Source organism: Prionailurus viverrinus, chromosome E2, assembly GCF_022837055.1.
Source record: "Prionailurus viverrinus isolate Anna chromosome E2, UM_Priviv_1.0, whole genome shotgun sequence".
NCBI lineage: Eukaryota > Metazoa > Chordata > Mammalia > Carnivora > Felidae > Prionailurus > Prionailurus viverrinus.
In genome coordinates, this window is record NC_062575.1 from 369,017 (window position 1) to 390,578 (window position 21,562).

General features: G+C 53.0%; 2 protein-coding genes across 5 annotated transcripts; both read left to right on the plus strand.

The window, feature by feature from the left end:
• Positions 1-6,661: 6,661 nt before the first annotated feature.
• Positions 6,662-13,060, plus strand: ZBTB45 (zinc finger and BTB domain containing 45). Of its 4 annotated transcripts, none has more exons than XM_047834314.1 (3): positions 6,662-6,913; positions 9,047-10,328; positions 12,191-13,060. In XM_047834314.1, exons 2-3 carry the CDS (start codon positions 9,047-9,049, stop codon positions 12,445-12,447), a joined length of 1,539 nt encoding a protein of 512 aa, XP_047690270.1. In that variant the 5' UTR covers positions 6,662-6,913; the 3' UTR covers positions 12,448-13,060. The 4 variants fall into 4 exon arrangements, with proteins under 4 accessions (XP_047690270.1, XP_047690269.1, XP_047690268.1 ...); XM_047834313.1 differs by lacking the exon at positions 6,662-6,913 and adding an exon at positions 7,005-7,076; XM_047834312.1 differs by lacking the exon at positions 6,662-6,913 and adding an exon at positions 7,119-7,320.
• A 123-nt stretch (positions 13,061-13,183) lies between these two features.
• On the plus strand, positions 13,184-21,306 carry SLC27A5 (solute carrier family 27 member 5). Its single transcript, XM_047834271.1, has 10 exons — positions 13,184-14,966; positions 15,261-15,470; positions 15,834-15,992; positions 17,858-17,982; positions 18,796-18,990; positions 19,070-19,160; positions 19,900-20,098; positions 20,340-20,437; positions 20,635-20,765; positions 20,851-21,306. Exons 1-10 carry the CDS (start codon positions 14,288-14,290, stop codon positions 21,025-21,027), a joined length of 2,064 nt encoding a protein of 687 aa, XP_047690227.1. The 5' UTR covers positions 13,184-14,287; the 3' UTR covers positions 21,028-21,306.
• The last annotated feature ends 256 nt before the right edge of the window (positions 21,307-21,562 follow it).

Sequence of the window (21,562 nt, forward strand, 5' to 3'; positions counted from 1 at the left end):
CCCCATGTCCAGGCTCTGTGCTGACAAACGGCTCAGAGCCTAGAGCCTGCTTCAGATTCTGTCTCTCTCTGCCTCTCCCCTGCTGGTGCTCTGTCTCTTTCTCTCTCTCAAAAATAAATAAACATTAAAAAATTATTAAAAAATAGTTTAAACTATACATTAATACAACTTTAATACAAATGGCATGGACAATAATAACATGAAAAGAAATTATACATTATTCGTCATAAGGGAAGTGCAAATTGAACCAGTTCACATCCACTTAAAAAAAAAGAGAGAGAGGGGTGCCTGGGTGGCTCAGTCGGGTAAGCATCTGACTTTGGCTCAGGTCAAGATTTCATGGTTTGTGAGTTCAAGCCCCGCATCGGGCTCTGTGCTGACAGCTCAGAGGCTGGAGCCTGCTTTGGATTCTCTGCCTCCTTCTCTCTCTGCCCTTCCCCAACTTGTGCTCTCTCTCTGTCTCTCAAAATTAATGTAAAAAAAAAAAAAATTTTTTTTAAAGGACAATAGCAAGTGATGGAAGGGATATGGAGGACTTGGAATACTCCTTTATTGCTGGTGGGAATGTAAAATGGTGCACTACCTATAAAAAAAAAGTTTGGCTATGCCTCAAACAGTTAAACATAGATTTATCATATGATCCAGCAATTAACTTATAGGTATATACCTCCCCAAATTGAAAACATGTTCAAACAAATCCTTGTACAGGAATTTATAGCAGCACTACATAGCCAAAGGTATAAACAACTCAATGTCCATCAAACGATGGCTGGAAAAATGGATAAATAGATGTATTTCCATACAATGGAGTCTAATTCAGCCATAAAAAGAAATGAATTGATACGTACTACAACATAGATGAACCTTGAAAAGATCACACCAATTAAAAGAAATCAGACATGGGGCGCCTGGGTGGCTCAGTCGGTTGAGCCTCCGACTTCAGCTCAGCTCAGGTCATGATCTCATGGTTCGTGAGTTCGAGCCCCGCGTCGGGCTCTGTGCTGACAGCTCAGAGCCTGGAGCCTGCTTCAGATTCTGTGTCTCCCTCTCTCTCTGACCCGCCCCCGTTCATGCTCTGTCTGTCCCAAAAATAAATAAACATTAAAATAAAATAAAATAAAATAAAATAAAATAAAATAAAATAAAATAAAATAAATCAGACATGAAAGATCACATATTATATGATTCCATTTATATGAAATATCCAGAATATGCAAACTTATGGAGACAGGAAGTAAATTAGTCATTGCCAAGGGCTGAGGAAGGGGAAAATGAGGAGTTACTGCCAATGGGTACAAGTTTTTATTTATTTTTTTAAGTTTATTTATTTATTTTGAGACAGAGAGCAGGGCAGGGGCAGAGAGAGAGGGGAGAGAGAATCTCAAACAGACTCCATGCTGTCAGCACAGAGCCTGATGCGGGGCTCAGACCCACAAACCATGAGATCATTACCTGAGCTGAAACCAAGAGCGAAATGCTTAACTGACTGAACAACCCAGGCTCCAAAACAAGTTTTTATTTTGGATTGAGCAAAATGTTTTGGAACTTGGTAGAGATACTGGTTACATAACATGTAACTATACTAAAATCCATTGAATTGTTCACTTTAAAATGGTTAATTTTGTGTTATGTGAATTTCACCTTAATTTTAAAAGGGTGAGGGAGCTTCTAGACCAACAGGGAGCAAGGAACCTGAGCAGTTCTGAATGGGTTCCTGGCAGAGACAAATCACCTGTCAAAGCTCATTTGTGAATAGTTGGTGACTTGGGGATGGGGACCAAGCATGCTAAGGAATGAGGAAGCTTCCAAAGACAGGCAACTAGGAAACCACCCTTGTTTTTAAAAGATGCATCCTGATGTTAAAAGAGAAGGATAGATACAGTGTCTCAAGCACAAAGAGGGTAGCATGGAGAATAGACCAAGTCATGAAGGAGGGCATGGGTCCAGCAGGAGGGCAGCTGAAAGAAGCAGGGCTAGAGACTTTTCTGCCTCAGTTGCCTACCGTGACAGGGAAATGCTTTTTAGACCAAAGCCAAGGGCACAACAAAAAATCCAACGAAACAAATTTAACAACATCTAGGTGGCACAGAAGCCTAAAGCAAAGTGACCCAGACCTCGTATTGTGTGATTTCATTGATGTGAAATGTCCAGCACAGGCTAATCTATGGTGACATTAGATTAGTGGTTGCCTGGGACAGGGAATAGGGAATCACAGCAAATGGGTGGAGGTATCTCATTGGGGATGATAGAAATGTTTTAAAACAGGAGGATGCTAAGGATTACACACATGGTAAATTTACTAAAAATGACTGAATTTTAGGGACACGTGGCTGGCTCGATCAGAAGAGCATGCAACTCTTGGTCAAGGGGTGGTGAGTTTAAGGCTCATTAAAAAAATAAGTAAACTTGGGGTGCCTGGGTGGCTCAGTCGGTTAAGCATCCAACTTCAGCTTGGGTCATGATCTCACAGTCTATGAGTTGGAGCCTCCCCCCTCCCCCGTTGGGCTCTGTGCTGACAGCTCAGAGCCTGGGGCCTGGTTGGGATTCTGTGTCTCCCTTTCTCTCTGCCCCTCCCCTGTTCATGCTCTGTCTCTCTCTGTCTCAAAAATAAATAAACGTTAAAATTTTTTTTTTTTAATTGTTACATGTAAAAAAAAACATACTAATCTTGATTCAGTGGATCCTTTAAACTGGGGGTAGGGGTGCCTCATGGCTCAGTCAGTTAATCTTTATGATCAGGTCATGATCTCAGGGCTAGTGAGTGAGTTCGCATCAACTGTGCTGACACGGAAACTGCTTCGGATTCTGTCTCCATCTCTCTCTGCCCCTCCTATGCTAACGTCTGTCTGTCTGTCTGTCTCTCTCAAATACAAATAAACATTTAAAAAAATTTTTTAACTTGGAGTAAAACAAGAGGCCTTTAAGGGACAGAAGTACCCAGGTGTGCCACCTCGAGGGGCTTTCTTCTTTGCCTAAAGGCTTTACTTAAAAAAAAAAAAGAAAAGAAAATTTTAACTTTTGTTTTCTTTTTTTTTTTTTTTTTAATTTTTTTTTCAACGTTTATTTATTTTTGGGACAGAGAGAGACAGAGCAAGAACGGGGGAGGGGCAGAGAGAGAGGGAGACACAGAATCGGAAACAGGCTCCAGGCTCTGAGCCATCAGCCCAGAGCCTGATGCGGGGCTCGAACTCACAGGCCGCGAGATCGTGACCTGGCTGAAGTCGGACGCTTAACCGACTGCGCCACCAAACTTTTGTTTTCTTGTGTGTGTGTTTATTAAAAATAAGACCAAACAAACAAACAAACAAACAAAAAACAAAACAAAAGGGACAAAACAAGAACACTGCTAATTTGGGGATGTGAGTGCTCCAGTGTAGGAGCGCTACATTGTATACGCTATATTGTACTGTAAACGCTATATTGTACTCTGCGTTTCTTGTTTTTTGTTTTGTTTGTTGTTTTGTTTTGTTTTTAAATTTCAAAATTAATTCAAAGGCCCACTACAGGACCCGGTTAAGGGACCCAGAAGAAGTGACAATGGTAGTTGGGTTATTATGATTATTTAGTTTAGGTCTCCTACTTCCTACGTGATTTCCTCAGGCTTTGGTCCACAGACTAGTAGGATGTTCTTGTTTTTTTACATATGAAAGCAAATTAAACTTTTTCTATGTTGCAAATATTCCTCACCCCCATCTCCACCTCCACCCCCTCCTCAACGGTCCTTGATCTTGTCCAGATGTTTCTTTTTTGGTAAGTCCTACAGGCACCTTGCTTCATCTGACCCATTGCTCCTATCACCTTTATACACTCCACCAAGGCCTGGGTCCGGGTTTCCTGCCAGCCCTCATCCAAGCTGCCACTTCCAAGACCTTATTTGTTTAGAAATGGGATCCTGCCACTGCCCTTCCCCCATCCCAAAAGGCTCCTCATTTCCTCTCAGTCCTGTCAGGAGAGCTAAATCCCCCACTGCTGGTACTGGCCTTGCCTGGGACGTCCCTCAATCTCTACCCTATCTGCCTTGTACTGGGAAGCATTTTTCCAGAGACGAGCTTTATGGCTGACCCCTGGCAAGGGGAAGCTCCTGACAGAAGTGTGTGAATTCAGGTGAATCTTGGGGCCTGCATCCCACATCTGGCACTATCCAGCCCCGCTAGCACTGAGCACTGGGCTTTACCTGGGGGCAGTGGCTGCCACAGAAGGAGGCCCTGTGTGAGAAGCTGGCCTAGTAGTAATGGAGGGTGGAGGGAGGTTGGGAACTCTGAGCTGGGAGTAGAGACTGAGCCTTCTGACCTAAGCTGTGTGTGTGGTGGTAAGGGTGTGGTAGGGGGTGAGGGGCAGGTCCTGCCTCCCCCGGGCAGCTGATGAAGCCCAGTCAATTAGGAGCTTAATATCTTCTCCTTTCATGTGTCTGTGACCATTGCAACCTTACAGGTTCTTCCCTTGATGGTCTGTCAGCCAGTGTCACCTGCCTCTTCTCATCATCTACTGGTTCCAAGACTCTAGGACCTGGCTTAGGATTTTCAATATTTGCAGGTCACATTGACCCCTCCTTGGCTTATTAAACCTGTGTCCTTTGATATACTATTTATTCCTCCAATTGCATGCACAACTACTGAGACAAGGTCTTTGGAGAGGAAAACAAAATAGATGTCTTCTTGAGGCTTGTGTCACTGGAGGCTGCAGCTCCCACCTCCCTTGCTGCCTGAGCAGTGTCAGGGTTTGTGTTTCTCCCTTCTGCCTCCTACTGGGCCAGTTACTCCATCTCACCCTCAACACTAAGACCTTCTCTGAAGCCACCATGTCCTCTCCTTCCTACTCTGTATCTGTCCCCTTCTGGCCTTCCCACTGAGGTCTGAGCAGCCATTGCTGTCTTTTAAGCCTCCTGTTTTGCTGCCCCACTAGATCCACTACCTCCCCCTCAGTCCTTCAAACCTGCAGATGGGACTTTGGTCCTCCCCCCCTCCACTCTCAACATCCGCAATCTCCATAGCAACTCCCACTTGCCTCACCCTAGGGAAGCCACCCTCCCTCCTCAGAGACCTCATACATGCTTCTCTACTGGCCTGATGCTGTTCCAGCCATGTGTCTGGATGTTTGTTTCCCTCTCTCACCCCCAAGTGCCTCTGCTTGTAGGACGGAGTAATGAGACCACCAAGCTGGATGATAAATGCTGGTGAGGCAGAAATGAAGCATTCAGCAAGAGACAGGCAAGGGGAAAGGATTCATCAGATAGGAAAACAGTGGCATTATCAGACACTTACTGTGTGCAGGCCCTAGGTCTCTGGCAGCTGTATTCATTTTCTATTGTTACTTAACAATTACCACAAATTCAGTAACTTAAAACGACACCCATCTATTAGCTTACTGTTCTGCAGGTTAGACACCCAGGCAGTGGCCTCTGATCCAGGTCTCACAAAGGCTGCAGTCAAGTTTGGGGCAGGGCTGGGCTCTTATTCAGAAGCTCTAGGGAAAAATCAGCTTCCCAGTTCATTCAAGTAGTTAGCAGATTGCAATTCCATGCAGTTGTAGACTGGGGCCCCTATTTTTTTTTTGCTAGCTGTCATGTGGTCCTCTTCTCAGATTCTAGAATTTCCCCCTATATTTCTTGTCACATGCCCCCCTCCAGCTTCAAATCCCCTGGAATCCTTCTAACTTCAACACATCTATAGATGTGCCCAATACAGTTGCCCAGCAGCTGACCAAGGTGGGAGGCAGGTCCTCTGATCTTGTCCCCATACTGGAGGCTAAGTCAGCACCCCTCCCCCCATGCTGGACCCCACACCTGCTGCATAAGGCATGGGGTCCACTGAGGTCTCAGGGAAATCTTCTGACCTTTACGTCCTCCTGCCTTGCCTCTAGACCCCAGGAACAAAGCATAAGGCTAGGCCAGCCCACCACTCCAGTCTCACCATCCAGCCTGGTTCATAGGTGTCCTGGGTAGCTAGCCCCATCTCAGGGTCTTTGCAGACCAGTCTGTTTCCTCTGCCCACACAACTCTTCCCACATATTCTGTCCCCTAAAGTGACTTCTGATCTTTGGAGTCTGGCTGGACACCACGGTCTTGGCAGATGTACTATCCATCTCACCCCCACTTTCCTTATATTCTGAGGTGTGTCCCAGAGCGCTGAGTGCAGAAGGCATTCAGTTCAATATCCATTCATTCGTTCGTTCATTACTCGCCCTGGGGCGGGTGGGCCTGGTGGGTGTGTGAGGAGGTAAGGGTCATAGAGACAGGTTGCCTCCACCTTCTACCTGGGACACAGGCTTGAGGGGCGGAAGGGGTGGAAGATGGGAGCCAGGGCCTGGGGTGGTGTCTGCTCCCTCATTCCACTCGTAGCTACCGGCAGGTGTGGAGTTCGGCTGCAGGAATATCTCTTTTGCAGTCCACGCAGGGCTGGAGTCCGATGGACCAGGGGTGAGCCCTACTCCTGCCTCCACTCTTGCTCTGGGGAGAAGGCCGCCACCTGGGGTCGCAATGGAGTCTAAACCAGCCGAGACCCATCTAGTGCTTCAGACCGCCTTCCCAGCCTTTGTCGCCTTGCAGCAGCTCTACACAGCCGGGAGCGCACGAGGGCGTGGCCCGCAGATTGACAGCGCAGGCCCCGGCGCATCCCAGTCCCTAGGGCGACGCCGGAAGCGTGTCCTGGCCGAGACATTCCTTGCTGCCCCGCAGCCCGAGCCTCGGCGACTTTAGTTGCGACTCGGTCGAGAGCAGGAAGTGCAATACCTACCGGCCTGAAGCGGCGGCTGATCGCCATAGAAACACCGGAAACGTGCTCCGACCTAGCGCTTCCCTGCGCCACAGCGGCTGCGGACTTCGGTTCCGCCGGCGTCGCAGCCTGAAAGTGTGGCCTTGGCGGTGGTGAGCGGGAGAAGGCCAAGTCCCGGCCTGGTGCCTGAGAAGGAGCCGGAGGTGGGGTCGGGCGGGCATCCCCCTGCTGCAGGGCCGGCGGGCAGGCCGGGGCGTGCCCAGGGGAGGGCGCCGGCGCTAGGTTTGGAGTGCACGCTGTGGACGTGAGGGGGCGCTGCAGGATGGGGGCATGGCTCTGGCTAGCACGCGGAGGCGGGAAATACAGGTTGGCCGGGTCTGGAGCGGGGGCAGCCCGAGCGGATCAGAGAGGGGGCTTTGGGGTTAGGGTAGGGAGCGAGCAATGGAGCAGAGTATGGGAAAGAGTGCTTGGAGCAAAGCGCATGGCGTGGGCAAAGGCGTGGCAGCGAGAATGCGGCGCCATACCCGGGAGGGTGGGCCTTTGTTCTGAGGCGCCAAGAAGACCCTGCTGCGTCTGGACTGAGAGATCACAGACCGGGAGCAGGGTGGAGGTGGGTCGGAAAAGGCAGGCTTCAAGCCGTATGGGTTGATGCGCAGGTTTCTGCCCAGTCGCCTAGACACAGATTTGAAGGTCTTTAGACGGTGGGTGAATAAAGACGGGGAAAAGTGCTGTGGCATAGATAACGATATGTGCAAAGACTTGGCTTTTTTGACGAATTGCCAAGAATTAATTCATCACCATGGAGGGCTCTGAGCAGAGGAGGGTCCCGATCTGTCAGGTCTGAACAGGCTCCCTCTGGCTGTCGCGTGGGGGAATAGACCGAGGGGGGGGAACACAAGGAAATGACTCCCATCAGCCTCCACCAATGGTACCGGGGCAGTGGAGGTGTGCGAAGTGATTTGAGGGTAAGATATAGAACATACAAGAAAGGGAGGGGTCTGGACCCAGAAGAGGAAAGGTGGTTTGGGTAAGAAGAGCCAGAGTCTGAGACCCCATTAGACCAGGAAGGTTAAGAGAAGCCACACTCCAGGGCTGTGTGACCCCACCTGAGCTAGGCTGGTGGAGTGAGAGTGAGTGTCAGGGTGTGACCTGGGTCCCGACTGTCCTCCCCTAGACTAGAGTTGTGTGTGGCTTGGGTACAGGATGAGCCAAACCCATCTTTGTTTGGTAGAGGGGAAACTTAGCCTAGTGAGCATGGTGCCTACTTGATGAGTGATGACGGGTGAAGTATCAGAGCTTCTCAGATTCCCAGAGTCCCCTGGGGAGCGGTAGCCCCTCCCCTTTCTGGTGTCTGAGCGTGGGCAGTGCTGGGATTAGGAAGCTAAAGTTTTGACAAGAATCATCCGGGTTGCTCAGACATGCTGATCTGGAGGCCGCTGCTATTCCACCTTTCCCTTCCCAATCACACACTCTTCAAAGTCCACACAAGCCCCCTCTCTACACCACACCCACACCTTGTGCCCTCCAGGCTATATCAAGATTCCAAGATGCACCAGGCTGCAGGGGGCACCTCCCCTACCTGCTGCGTTGGGGTCTGCCAGAGACCTTGTATTTTTTTCTTCTGTGGAATGCCTGCCAGGCTAATGCCCAACTTACTCTCAACCCTTTGTGACCACGCACACCCTGAAACGCTTAGCCCAGGAGGCAGGTCGTGCCATCCCCCCCCCTGTGAAGACCTCTGTATACACTAGTTAACATAACCCAATTCCGAGGCAACAGACTTTGGTCTCCACAGGGTCTTGAATGCTCCAAGGTTGGATGATGTAGTAAAGGGAGATCAAAAAGAAGCTGAGAGTGGGAGGAATCACAGCCAGCCCTGATGCGGAGTGGATAAGGTGTGACAGCCAGTTCGGGATGGGCATCCCTGCCCTCTTCTCCACAGAGCTGCTCCCTGGAAGGGGGACATGGGGAAGGTTTATGGATGCTGGAGTTAGGGCGAGGAGGGTGTGAACCAGTATAGGGGAAGCTGAGCTCTGGACCCTCCGCTGGGCAGTAAGCAAGACTGGGAGGGAGCCAGATATTTGGTATTCCCAACCTTCTCCCAGGGGTGTGCTGGGAGTTTCCTAGGTGGAGCTGCAGAGGTCCTGGAGTCTGGGGGTGGGAGTTGGGGGTAGTCCTGTATATGGGAACAGGGCTCGAGGGGCCTTTTGGGAAGGGCTGGGACTGTGGTGCGCCCATGGGCCTTGCCCCGCAATAAGGGCTCAAGGGGCAGGGACAATGAGGCCGGGAGGGGGGGGCCCTGGCTGACCTTCCCCCCCCCCCCCAATCCGGTACAGATGGCTGCAGCAGAGGCGGTGCACCACATACACCTGCAGAACTTCTCCCGCTCGCTGCTCGAGACCCTCAACGGGCAGCGGCTGGGTGGTCACTTCTGCGACGTGACTGTGCGGATCCGTGAGGCTTCGCTGCGTGCCCACCGCTGCGTGTTGGCTGCCGGCTCGCCCTTCTTCCAGGACAAGCTGCTGCTCGGCCACTCCGAGATCCGCGTGCCGCCAGTGGTGCCGGCGCAAACGGTGCGCCAGCTCGTCGAGTTCCTCTACAGCGGCTCGCTTGTAGTGGCACAAGGCGAAGCGCTGCAGGTGCTCACGGCCGCGTCGGTGCTGCGCATCCAGACGGTCATAGACGAGTGTACCCAGATCATCGCCCGCGCCCGAGCCCCGGTCCCCGGCGCGCCCGCGCCCCTGCCCACGCCCGTGCCCCCACCTCTTGCACCTGCGCAGCTACGCCACCGCCTGCGCCACTTGCTGGCCGCGCGCCCTCCGGGCCACCCCGGTGCCGCGCATAGCCGCAAGCAGCGCCAGCCCGCGCGCTTGCAGCTGCCGGCGCCCACTGCGCCCACCAAGGCGGAGGGGTCGGAAGTCGACCCCTCCCTACCCGCGGCCACAGACGACGGCGGTGACGGCGAGGAGGACACCGATGATGAAACCGACGGCGAGGACGGCGAAAGCGGCGGCCCAGGAGAGGGCCAAGCGCCCCCTTCCTTCCCAGACTGCGCTGCCGGCTTCCTCACCGCCGCCCCTGACAGCGCGTGCGAGGAGCCGCCCGCACCCGCCGGCCTTTCGGACTATGGCGGCGCCGGCAGGGACTTTCTTCGGGGCGCTTCGGCGGCCGAGGATGTGTTCCCCGAGAGCTACGTCTCCGCTTGGCAAGATGAGGATGGCACCGCGGCGGAAGCCTGTCCCGCCGAGACGCCGGCCCCGCCTGACTGTGTCCTGTCTGGATCCCGAGCCCCAGGCGTGAAGACCCAGGGGCCACCTGTCTCACTTTTCCCCTTTCATCTGGGCGCTCCTGGGCCACCTGCGCAACCTCCTTCCGCACCCTCGGGGCCTACTCCTGCGCTCCCTTCCGCCTTCTATCCCACACTCCAGCCAGATGCGGCCCCTAGCGCTCCTGCTCCGCCGGGGGAGGCCCCAGCCCCGCCCACCGCTCCCGCTGCGGCCCCCTCGGCCACCCCTGCCAGAGCCCCGGGTTCCGAGCCGCCTGCCTATGAGTGCAGTCACTGCCGAAAGACGTTCAGCTCGCGGAAAAACTACACCAAGCACATGTTCATCCACTCGGGTGAGCCAGGATGGGTCTCTGAGCCCTTTGGTCACTGGAGATTCAAGCCTGAGGGGTGACTGGGCACTAGGCAAGTGGGGTGGAGGCACTCATGTAGTTATGTTGCTTTTTCTTGACCCCAGTGGAACCTGGAAATTGAGCCCCAAGTGCGATGGGGGGGGGGGGGGGAGGGGAAACCCCATCCACATGGAGAAGCAGGTTCTCCTGCCCAACCCCTATTTCAGTGTATTGGCGCAGGGAGAATCCTCAGGCTAGGTTAAGGAGCAGGAACTTGCCCAGAGCTTTTGGAAAGCTGGCAGTGGAGCTTTTCGTCACCACGAAGAAGCTTGGGATGGGCAGGAGGGATGGAGCCTTGGCAGGAATATGTGGCCAGGTAGGGGAGTCTCCTTGGTCTCCTTGGCTGTCAGTGGGTCCTGTGACTGGCACTGGATGTGAGGGGAGAGTGGGTTTGCCGGCCTAGCCTTCGGAGCTGGCAGAGAGGTGGCCTGATCGCGGCTGGAGGGAGATGGGGCTGCAGTGTGGGGACCCCACAGCTGCAGAGGGAGGAAAGGGGAGCTCCTCGAAGACCACTGAGAGTACCCCTAAACCCTTGGAGTGTCTGGGAGGTGGCTCTTTACTGGCTCAGGGAGAGGTAGAGAGTGTGCTAGATGGTGCACTGGAGATTATGGAGCTAGGGGCTGAGGTGGTGGCTGGCAGGTCCTGGATGTGTCACAGGGTGTTCAGGGTGCTCCCTAGAGGCTCAGGTAGAGGACAAGGGTATGGAATGTCAAAGACTGCTTGCAGGGCCAAACTGGATGTTGTTAGGAAAAGCAAAGGTTTGGCTGGAACACCTGTAGGAGTGGAGTGGGGAGTTCTGCAGGGCCAGGAACTTGGGATTTCACTGTGAATGTTGGAGAAGGCATCAGTGATCTGAAGTGGGAAGTGAGTGAGATGTGATTTAGTTTTAAATCCCTACCTGGCTGTCTTGGGGTTGAAGGAGAGAGGATATAGATGTAGCCTGTGGAGAGCTGTCAGGGGCCCCAAGGTAGTACCAGCCAAGATTTGCCAGCTTCATGTGGCCTTAGCCAGGTGCAAGGCCTGGTCTGGGGGAACTCCCTGCCCAGGCACTGCCCTGCAGCCCTCTGCCGCTGAGATAGGTGGGTTTTTTGTTTTGTTTTGTTTTTCTTTGTTAATACCTGATGAATCTAGGGGCCAATACAGCCAGCCTCCCCCTTCTCTGATCAGGGTAAAGGGGGCAGCCTACTCTGGCACCCCAGGTACATTATAGCTGCCAGCAGACAAGGGTTTTCTGGGCAACAGGGCTTCCAGCAGGAACCGGGCAGGTATGCCCGCGTCCCTCACAGTGTAAGCGTGCTGGGCCTTGCCAGACTGTTACCAGAATGGTGGCCAGCGATCAAAGTACAGAATGCTCCATGGGCATGGCAGGAGTTAGGGGAAGGGAGGTTCCTGGAGGTGGGGGAGACCTCAGCGGTCAGTCCTGTCAGGCAACGATGTCCCAGACCAGCAGGATTCCCTGTTGGGAGGATACCTGTTAGAGTTGAGGGCCCCTGACGGTGGTATCCTGGTATTACGGTAAGGGTCCGGGAAAGCGGCATCCCCGCTGAGTGGGGAGACATACTGGGTCATGGCCGGGTGGGGGGTGGGGTGGGGTGGGGAGGGGCGGGGGTGGGGAGGGGTTCCCTGTTGGGCCGGAAGGTCCAGGAGTGAGGAATGGTCCGGGAGTGGAAGGGGTGTCCCTTAAGGGCAGGGGGATTCAGGGTTGATGGGCAGTTTGGGAGGAGAGGGGAGTCCCTGCCCGTCAAAGGCTCCCCGGGGCTCCTTCCCAGATGACATACGTGCGCGGCATGCCCTGTCGCCCACAGGGGAGAAGCCCCACCAATGCGCCGTGTGCTGGCGATCTTTCTCGCTGCGCGACTACCTGCTGAAGCATATGGTCACGCACACAGGCGTGCGCGCCTTCCAGTGCGCTGTCTGCGCCAAGCGCTTCACGCAGAAGAGCTCACTCAACGTGCACATGCGCACGCATCGGCCCGAGCGCGCGCCGTGCCCCGCCTGCGGCAAGGTCTTCTCACACCGCGCGCTGCTGGAGCGCCACCTGGCCGCGCACCCTGCACCTTGATCCAGGCCTGGGCCCGGCTACGCCTGCCGCGGGATTGACCACGCTCCCGCGCTGTAGGCCAACCCCTGCAGGTCCGCGACCTCCTGTGGAACTAGGCCACGACCACTGCGGAACCGGTAACACCCCTGCCGAGCCGCTTCACACCTGCCTAGACGCCTTGACCACGTTCCCACTACCAAACCACGTTTTCCCCAGAGCGCAGGCCCTCCCTCTGCTACCACCCTTCTTTCCAGACCTGACCAGGGGTTAAGCCTGCCTTACTACTGTACTCCTTCGTACTTGGACCCTCCTGATAGTGGCAGGCTGGGGATGGGGTTGGTCAGAGACCCGACCATCCCTGAGAACTGGATCATCTCCAGCCTAAACTGGGCGCTCAGACCCTTGGGCCAGGCCCAAGATTTGTGGCTCTGACTCCTTGCGTGAGTGTGGGTTCTGGAGCTGCTCCTCTCTGCCCCAGTGTCAAGCTGGGTAAGAACCCTGGCTCCCCACCCTGAACTACCCCTCCCTCAATCTGGTGTCTAAGGGGGCTCAGTGGACCCATCATGGACTGGGGTCGGGCCTCGGGACTCCTGCTCTCTAATAAAGTACTGTGGGCCATGGGTCCGGAACCCGGAAGCTCTGAGCTCCCAGATGGGTGCGTTTCTGTCCGTCACACACTGGCTGTGGCAGTCGGGACTCAGTGCCCCCGGCTCTGGGCAACACTGCTGCCACCTACTGGGCTCCCTGGGCAGAGACAGGACGGTAGGCTTGGCCATTTCAGGGAGGGTGTGGGATGCACAAATGACTGGTGCTTGACTCTTCTAGAGCCCTTGCCCTGTGGGGAGAGGTGTAGGCCAGGCCTGAGATGGGTCTGGGAGAGAGAGGCCACATGTGGGAAACCCTCAGAATCCCAGCTGCTGCTGTCCAAGATGCAGAATTGAGGCCCTTCCCCCTAGATCTCACCAGCCCCCCACCTCCAGAATCTCAAGGTCCTTTGGATTTGAGTCTTCCCCTCCCCCATTCTGATGGGCACGATGGTTGAGCACCTTACTTTTGAGGGGGTCCAGGGAGTCTTTGGGGTTAGGCTACCATGTGGGGATCTGAGCCCCAGGATACCTGCCTCGGCCAGTAACTTCTGAAGTGCCAGGCAGGAGGTGGGAGCAGCAGCCAGGACCGTTGGGCTGCCCACTGGGCAGCTGAAGATACTGATACCCAGTAGTGAAGCAGTGTCACAAGACCCCGCATCAGTTCAGCTGTCAGCCAAGAAAGCCGTCACTCTTCTTACTCCAGAGCATTGGCGGCACCTGTCAAGGATTTGAAGCAGGTGGAGAGGGGATTGAGCTGGAGGGTGGTGCTCCGCCCTGACCTGTAGGCTCCTGGGTCAATGGCAACGCCTTTCTGAGCTCCCCCTCTGTGACTGCCTCCCAAAGGTGAAGGGTTAAGGCTTTTCTGTCCAACCATTCATAAACTGCCCTGCCCATGTTCCCCAGGGGGAGGAGGAGTTCAGCCTCCTGAACCCCGAAGACAGTCCTCATCCATGCCAGGGGGGTGAAGCACAGTGTCATAGGGCCCAGCCCATGGGTGGGGATGGGGACATCAGAACTGGGTTTGCATTCAGGCACTGGATTTGTTCATTCAAGTATTTACTCGGTGCCTGCCATGTACCTGGTAGGAGGTAGGCACAGTGAAACAAACGGGTCCAAAATGGCTGGGGGTAGAGTCCGGAGGGCGGGAGCATCGCAGTCAACAGCTCCTGGGCTACCGCTAGGGGGTGGGGCTGAAGGGTCAGAGATCAAAGCCAGGCAGCCCCTGGCAGAAGTTACCATTCTGTGGAAGCTTCTCTGAGAAGGGAGCAGGTGCGATGGGCGTCTGGCTGCGACTGGCCTTTTTACTATTGCTGCTGCTGGGCCTGGGACAGTCCGCATGGCCTGCTGCGGTGGCCCTGGCACTGCGCTGGCTCCTGGGGGACTCTATCTTCTGTGTGCTGCTCGGCCTGGCCATGCTGGCACGGCCCTGGCTCTACCCCTGGATGCCCCACTGGCTGAGTCTGGTGGCCGCGGCACTCATGCTGGCTGTGTTACCTGCACGGCCACCCCCAGGGCTGCGCTGGCTGCCTGCAGACTTGGCCTACATCTTCAGGATCCTCCACCTGGGGCTAAACATCAAGGCGCGCATGAGCCGCCGGCCGCCCAACACCTTTGTGGATACCTTTGAGCGGCGAGCACAAGCACAGCCGGACCGGGCGCCCTTGGTGTGGAAGGGTCCGGGGGGCCGCTCGGTCACCTTCAGGGAGCTGGACAAGAGAGCATGCCAGGCAGTGTGGGCCCTGAAGGCCGAGCTGGGCAGCCTCACAGGCTTGCTTGCTGGGGAGCCTGCCGCCCTCCTAGTGCTGCCCTCCCAGACCATTCCGGCCCTAGGTTTGTGGCTGGGGCTGGCCAAGTTGGGCTGCCCCGTCGCCTGGATTAATCCGCATGCCCGGGGGGCACCCCTACTACACTCCGTACTGAGCTCTGGGGCTCGGTTGCTGGTGGTGGACCCAGGTGAGGACCTCAGAGGCTAGTAGAGGACAGAGGGGGATGGAGCAGGGGACAGACTTGGAGAACTGCTGTTCAGTGGTCCTGGTGGGGGCTGACTTTTTTCTTCACCACGTCTGTTTCGATCCTTTTTGCCAACAAATACTAATTATGGGGCTCTTTACATAAGAATGCAAAAGTTCTTCTCTGGGGTCTGCTTTCTGTATTGCTTGCAGTAGACTCTTCTCCCCTATCTTTCGGTCTCGGGTCTCCCCTCTTGATGTCAGATATGGGCCTTTCCCCAATTTCTTTTCCCTGCAGACCTCCAGGAGAATCTGGAAGAGGTCCTTCCCAAGCTACAGGCAGAGAACATCCGATGCTTCTACCTCAGCCACTCCTCCCCCACCCCAGGAGTGGGGGCTCTGGGGGCTGCTCTTGACGTTGCACCCACCGACCCTGTGCCCGCTGACCTACGTGCTCGGATCACATCAAAAAGCCCTGCCCTGTTTATCTACACCTCAGGGACCACTGGTGAGGGTGCCCAACAACTCTAGCCCTGACCTCTGAACCCTTATGCTGCTCTGACCCCAAGCTGACATGTGCCTCAAACTTGACCTCTGAAACCCATCCTGCCCTTTGATTGTGACACCTGGCCTGAACTCTGATCCCCAGTGTGAATTGAATGGTCAGCGCCAGAATCCTGCTTCTGCCCAGTAAACAGCCACTAAATTTGGAATTTTTCTTCCCTGAGCCCACCCTCAAATCCCCATACTTGACCACCTTCTAAGAGCCTCAAGCCTCTCACTGCAGACCTGACCACAGAGACCCACTCCTGTATGCTGGTCCCTCTTGTACTGTCCTTTCACCACCCACCCTTCCCATTCCATTCGCCAGGACTCCCAAAGCCAGCCATTGTCACACAGGAACGGCTGCTACAGATGTGCAAGATGCTGTCCCTGGGTGGGGTCACAGCTGATGACGTGGTCTACACAGTCTTGCCTCTGTACCATGTGATGGGGCTTATCCTTGGAATTCTTGGCTGCCTGGAGCTTGGTAAGACCTTTTCTGAAGACCTCTCCAATCCATGGGACCTCCAGACTCAATATCAGAGTGGGCTTTCAGGGTGACAAGTCCCCACAGGTTACCCAGCACCAAGGTTCTCACCTTTGATAAGGGACACACAATAGCAGGCCCCAGGGCTACTTGGACAGAAACTTGGTCACTTAGACAGTCCCTAATGGCTTTGCTGTGGTCCGAAGGTAATGAGGTGGTATGAATGCTGGGATAGTCAGTGAAGGGTAGGTATTCACCAAGAATTCCACTGGGCTATCATCCTGGACACCTGATTAGCAATTCAGACTGGGACCTCTCTAACATTTTCTTTTCAATTTTTTATAAAAATTTTGAAACACATACAAATTTTTAGATATTTCTACATGATCCTCATGTACCCAACCACCCAGCTTCGGCCACCATCAGCATTTTGCTTTCAAATATACACAGTAAGCAAAAGTAGAGAAAATAGTTTGATGATATCCCACATATCCTCATCCACCCTTGACAATTGTTAACATGTTACTAGTTTTATTTCGTATATAATTCCCCTCTTCATTTCTGGATTATTTTAGAACAAATTTTAGCCACTGTATCTTTTTGTTTATAAGTATATCAGTATGTATCTCTAATATATAATGACAAAAACTGTCACCATAGAGGTGGCTGGGTGGCTTAGTTGGTTAAGCATCTGACTTTGGCACAGGTCATGATCTCATGGTTCATGGGTTCAAGCCCCGTATTGGACTCAGTGCTGACAGCTCAGAGCCTGGAGCCTGCCTCAGATTCTGTGTCTTCCTCTCTCTCTGTCCCTCCCCTGCTCGCACTCTATCTCTTTCTGTCTCTCAAAAATAATACATAAAGCTTAAAAAAAAAAACAAAAACCTGTCACCATAGTGATATCACACCTGACAAAATTAACAGTAACTTTAATATCATCTGATGCACAGGTCATGTTCAAATCTTCCCAATTGTCTAATTGTCTTTTTACAGTTAAAGTCCCCTCACAGTACTTGTTTGTTCTTTGCTCCTCTTTACCCTGCAGATTTTAAAGTTTTATTTATTTATTTAATTAATTAATTATTTATTTATTTATTTATTTATAGAGACAACAGGAGTGGGCAGGGGCAGAGAGAGGGAGAGAGAATCCCAAGCAGGCTCCACACAGCCAGCACAGAGCCTGACGTGGGGCTTGAACTCACAAAATGGGGGATCATGACCTGATTCAAAATGAAGAGTTGGACTATTAACCAACTGAGCCACCTAGGTGCCCCTCCCCTGGAAATTCCCTCTAGAGATATTAGATTCAGTTCAATTATTAGATTCAGTTCAATTATTGTTGGCAAGAACCTTGGTGGGGTGCATTGTACTTCCTAATACATCACATTGAGGGCAGCCCATAACTATTATCCTACCTTAGGGAGGCTAAGATAAATAGGGGAGATTGATTGATTGATAGTTGGCACAATGTTACACTAGTTTCAGGTGTACAACCTTATGATTTATATACTGGGGAGCTTTATTTGGAAAACTCCCTATCAACATTCCCCCTGGTTTTACCAGTTCTTGAAGACCTTTATGACATTCATAAAACATTTCTAATAATCATTAATGGTTAATATCCATAGCCCTTACTTAGCAGTGCTCACTTTGTACCAAGCATTGAGCTTGGTACACATTCTGAAGATAGGATTCGAACCCATGCCCATCTATGCTCGTCTCATGCAGGTAGTCCTGGCTCCACCAGGGACACACAGATCGGCTCCAAAACCTGTGCTTCAGAGGGTCACAGTCATGTGATCAGAGCAGCTTATCACAGTGGCATGGAAGCATGACCTGAAACCCTTTCTTCTCTCCCCTCTCAGGAGCAACCTGTGTCCTGGCGCCCAAGTTCTCTGCTTCCTGCTTCTGGGATGACTGTCGGCAGCATGGTGTGACTGTGATCCTGTATGTAGGCGAGGTCCTGCGGTACCTGTGTAACACTCCACAGGTGAGGTGCTAAGATTAGGGCTCCATGGTGAACACCTAGGGTATGAAATCCCAGATGTCATACCAGGTAAAGGTTTCAGGTAGATTCACATACAGGAGTCAAGCAAGGTCCCTTAGGTAAAACTCCCCAGGTAACAGCCACAGATGATGAATCTCACACAAAGTTTCCAATCATGGCTCCTTTGATGATCAGCAGTGCTACCTTGGGCAGGTGACTTCACCTCTCTCAGCAGCCTCAGTGTCCTCATTTGGAAAATGGGGAAAATAATTCAAAGGGAATATTTGTGAGAATAAAACATATATAAAGAGCCTAGAACAGGGGGTGGCTCAGGGTAAACTCACCAGATGTGAACTTATACAGCAATGAGGTATGGATCCCAGGTAAAATGCTCCACATAAGGCCCCCAGGTATCACCTTCCCCAAGGTGAAGTTTCAAGTCACTCCCCAATTTACCTCTAAGAAAGGCCCCTGAGTAACCCCTCCAGATAACTTCCCCCAGGTAAAAGTTCCAGGTACTACCCCTATATAAAATCCCAGATATTTCCTCTAGGTAAGGACCTGGATTAGCCCTGCAGTCACCCCTAGGTATCTCTCCAGGTAAGGCTTCTAGGTAACTTCCCCCCAGGTAACCTCTGCAGGTAACCCTCCAAGTACAGACTCCAAGTAAGAACCCTTGGTAGATGCCCTAGGTATAGACCCTCCAATCACCTCCCAGGTAAAGACGGAAAGATGGAAAGATAGCCTTTGTAGGTAAGGGTTCCTGGGCACACTTGAGGTCACTTCCTCTTCATTCTTCTTGGGATGTTCCTGCAGCGACCAGAGGACCGGACACATACAATCCGCTTGGCAATGGGCAATGGACTCCGAGCAGATGTGTGGGAGTCCTTTCAGCAGCGCTTTGGCCCCATTCGGATCTTGGAAACCTATGGCTCCACGGAAGGCAACATTGGCTTCGTCAACTATCCAGGGCGCTGTGGGGCCCTGGGCAAGATGAGCTGCTTGCTTCGAGTGGGTTGGGTGGGACAGTGGCCCTGATTGAAGCTGAGCTCACAGGACCTCTGCTGACCCTTCTCCATCCCCCACTCAGATGCTGTCCCCCTTTGAGCTTGTACAATTTGACACGGAGGCTGAGGAGCCTGTCAGAGACAGTCAGGGATTCTGCATCCCTGTGGGACTAGGTACGAGGGTCAGGAAGCCTTCCCTGGGTGTGGGAAGGATGGGGATCATCTGCTTCTTGGCTGGAACAAGTTGCCCAAAGCCTTGAGTTCAGTGCTCTGTGGTGGTGTCTACTGCCTCACCCAGAACCTGTCCTTGGCCTGTCTGACTACTGCCTGGGACCCTCTACCTCTCAGTTCTGCCCAGCTACCCTGCCTCAATCTCTTTTTCTGCTGGGTCTCCGGGTGTCTATTTGAGTTGTTCTCTTGAGCTCTCAGTGGAAGTCATGTCTTCCCAGGCATCAATCTCTTGTCAATATCTTCTCCTAGGGTCTTCTCTTGGGGGTCTTACACAGTCCTGGCTATATCTCTTTCTTCCCAGCACCATTTGTCTCTGTCCTTCCTCTACCCCTTGTTATCCTTTTTCTTTTTTAAGATTTTATATTTCATCTCATCTTATCTCATTTCATGTAATCTCATTTCATGTATCCAACATGGGGCTGGAACTAACCACCGAGATCAAGAATCACATGTTCTAGTGACTGAGCCAGCCAGGTGCCCTGCTTGTTATCCTTTGTCTAGGCATCCCAATGCCTCCTTCTGTCTCTCCCTCCCTCTGTAACTCCAGGTCTCTTTCTGTCTCTTCTCTGGCAGGATCTCGATGATGGAGTCCATCATGGTTGGAAACCTCCTGGCTGGGGGCTAGTGGGCTCCTGATGTTCTTTACCATTGTTAATTCCCTAATTCCTGCTTCTACCCCCAGGGGAGGCGGGGCTCCTGTTAACCCAGATAGTGGGCCACCACCCTTTCCTGGGCTACCGCGGGGCACGAGAGCTGTCGGAACGGAAGTTGGTGCGGAATGTGCGGCGCAGGGGCGACGTTTACTTCAACACTGGAGACGTGCTGGCCATGGACCGAGAAGGCTTCCTTTACTTTCGGGACCGCCTGGGGGACACCTTCCGGTCGGGTCCCCAGGGAACTGGGAGGGCGGATGGCCCGGGTTCCCCGATTCTTTGAGGGAGCCAGGCCGAAGAGGCGGGATTTCCGGATTCCAGAGGGGGATGGCTTCCCGATCCTGAAGGATCCTGAGGAGTTGGGCAGAGCCGGCAATCAGATCTCGTTGGAGGAGGGGCTTGGTGGGCAAGAGGCGGGACATCCTGTTTGCCAGGGTTGTGGTCACAAGCATTGGCTTCAACCCCACAGATGGAAAGGTGAGAACGTATCTACGCGGGAGGTGGAGAGCGTTTTATCCCTTGTGGACTTCTTGCAGGAGGTGAACGTCTACGGCGTCTCTGTACCAGGTGTGGAGGATTCAACTCATTAAACCTCCAAAAGCTTTATCCAGATTTTATCTGGATTTTGTCTGTGGGTGTTATCCAGATTTTAAAGGTGGGGGAGCTGCAGGGGCACAGCCAGTGAGAAGAGATGGGCCAAGGAAGAGGGTCAGCCATGAGCACTGTGAGGTGGGTGAGTGGAGAATGACTGTTGTGCTTCTCAGGTTGTGAGGGCAAGGTGGGGATGGCTGCTGTGCAGCTGGCCCCAGGCCAGACCTTCGATGGTCAGAGGATGTACCAACATATACGCACTTGGCTCCCTGCCTATGCTGCACCTCATTTCATTCGTATCCAGGTGAGCCCAGGGTGGTGGAAGTGGGGGGTGGGGGGAGGTCTTGGCCAGGGATTCACAATAGGGATTATGCTTACTGTCCCTGCAGGACGCCCTGGAGATCACAAGCACGTTCAAACTGGTGAAGTCCCGGTTGGTGCGTGAGGGCTTCAATGTAGGCGTCATTGCTGACCCCTTGTTCGTGTTGGACAACCAGGCTAAGACCTTCCAGCCCCTGACACCGGAAACATACCAGGCCGTGTGCAATGGAACCTGGAGACTCTGACCATCTGGCCTGTCCACATCTGAAGTGGCAGTGCCCAGTGCAGACTACCACTCATATTGGCAGGATCCTCTCCACCACAAATCTGCTGAGGGTTATCATGAATCGCAGCCTGGCCATAACCCCAGTTGAAGAGAGTAAGATAACTGTGGGCCCAGTAGTGGAGTGAGAATAAACTTGGATGTGTACACACATGTCTGCGTGTGTAGGGCTAAGGGCAGGCAGCCTTAAGATGGGCCATTTTGGCATAAAGATGATTTTATGATAAAAGCAATAAAAACCCGGCAGACTCAGGAGTTCTTTATCTCTCCTACAACTGTCTAAAAGGATTTGATAGAGGATCTGCTCTAAGAGAGCTATCACCACAGATAACTACATTATGACAGGGAGGAACCAAGGAAGGCCTTTTTAATCGAATTCTTGTGTCCTGTTTCTGAATGCCCACCCCCCAAATATTTACTTTTTCATCTTCCTTTAAAAAAATTTTTTTTGAGAGAGAGAGAGAGCAGGGGAGAGGGGCAGGAGAATCTCAAGCAGG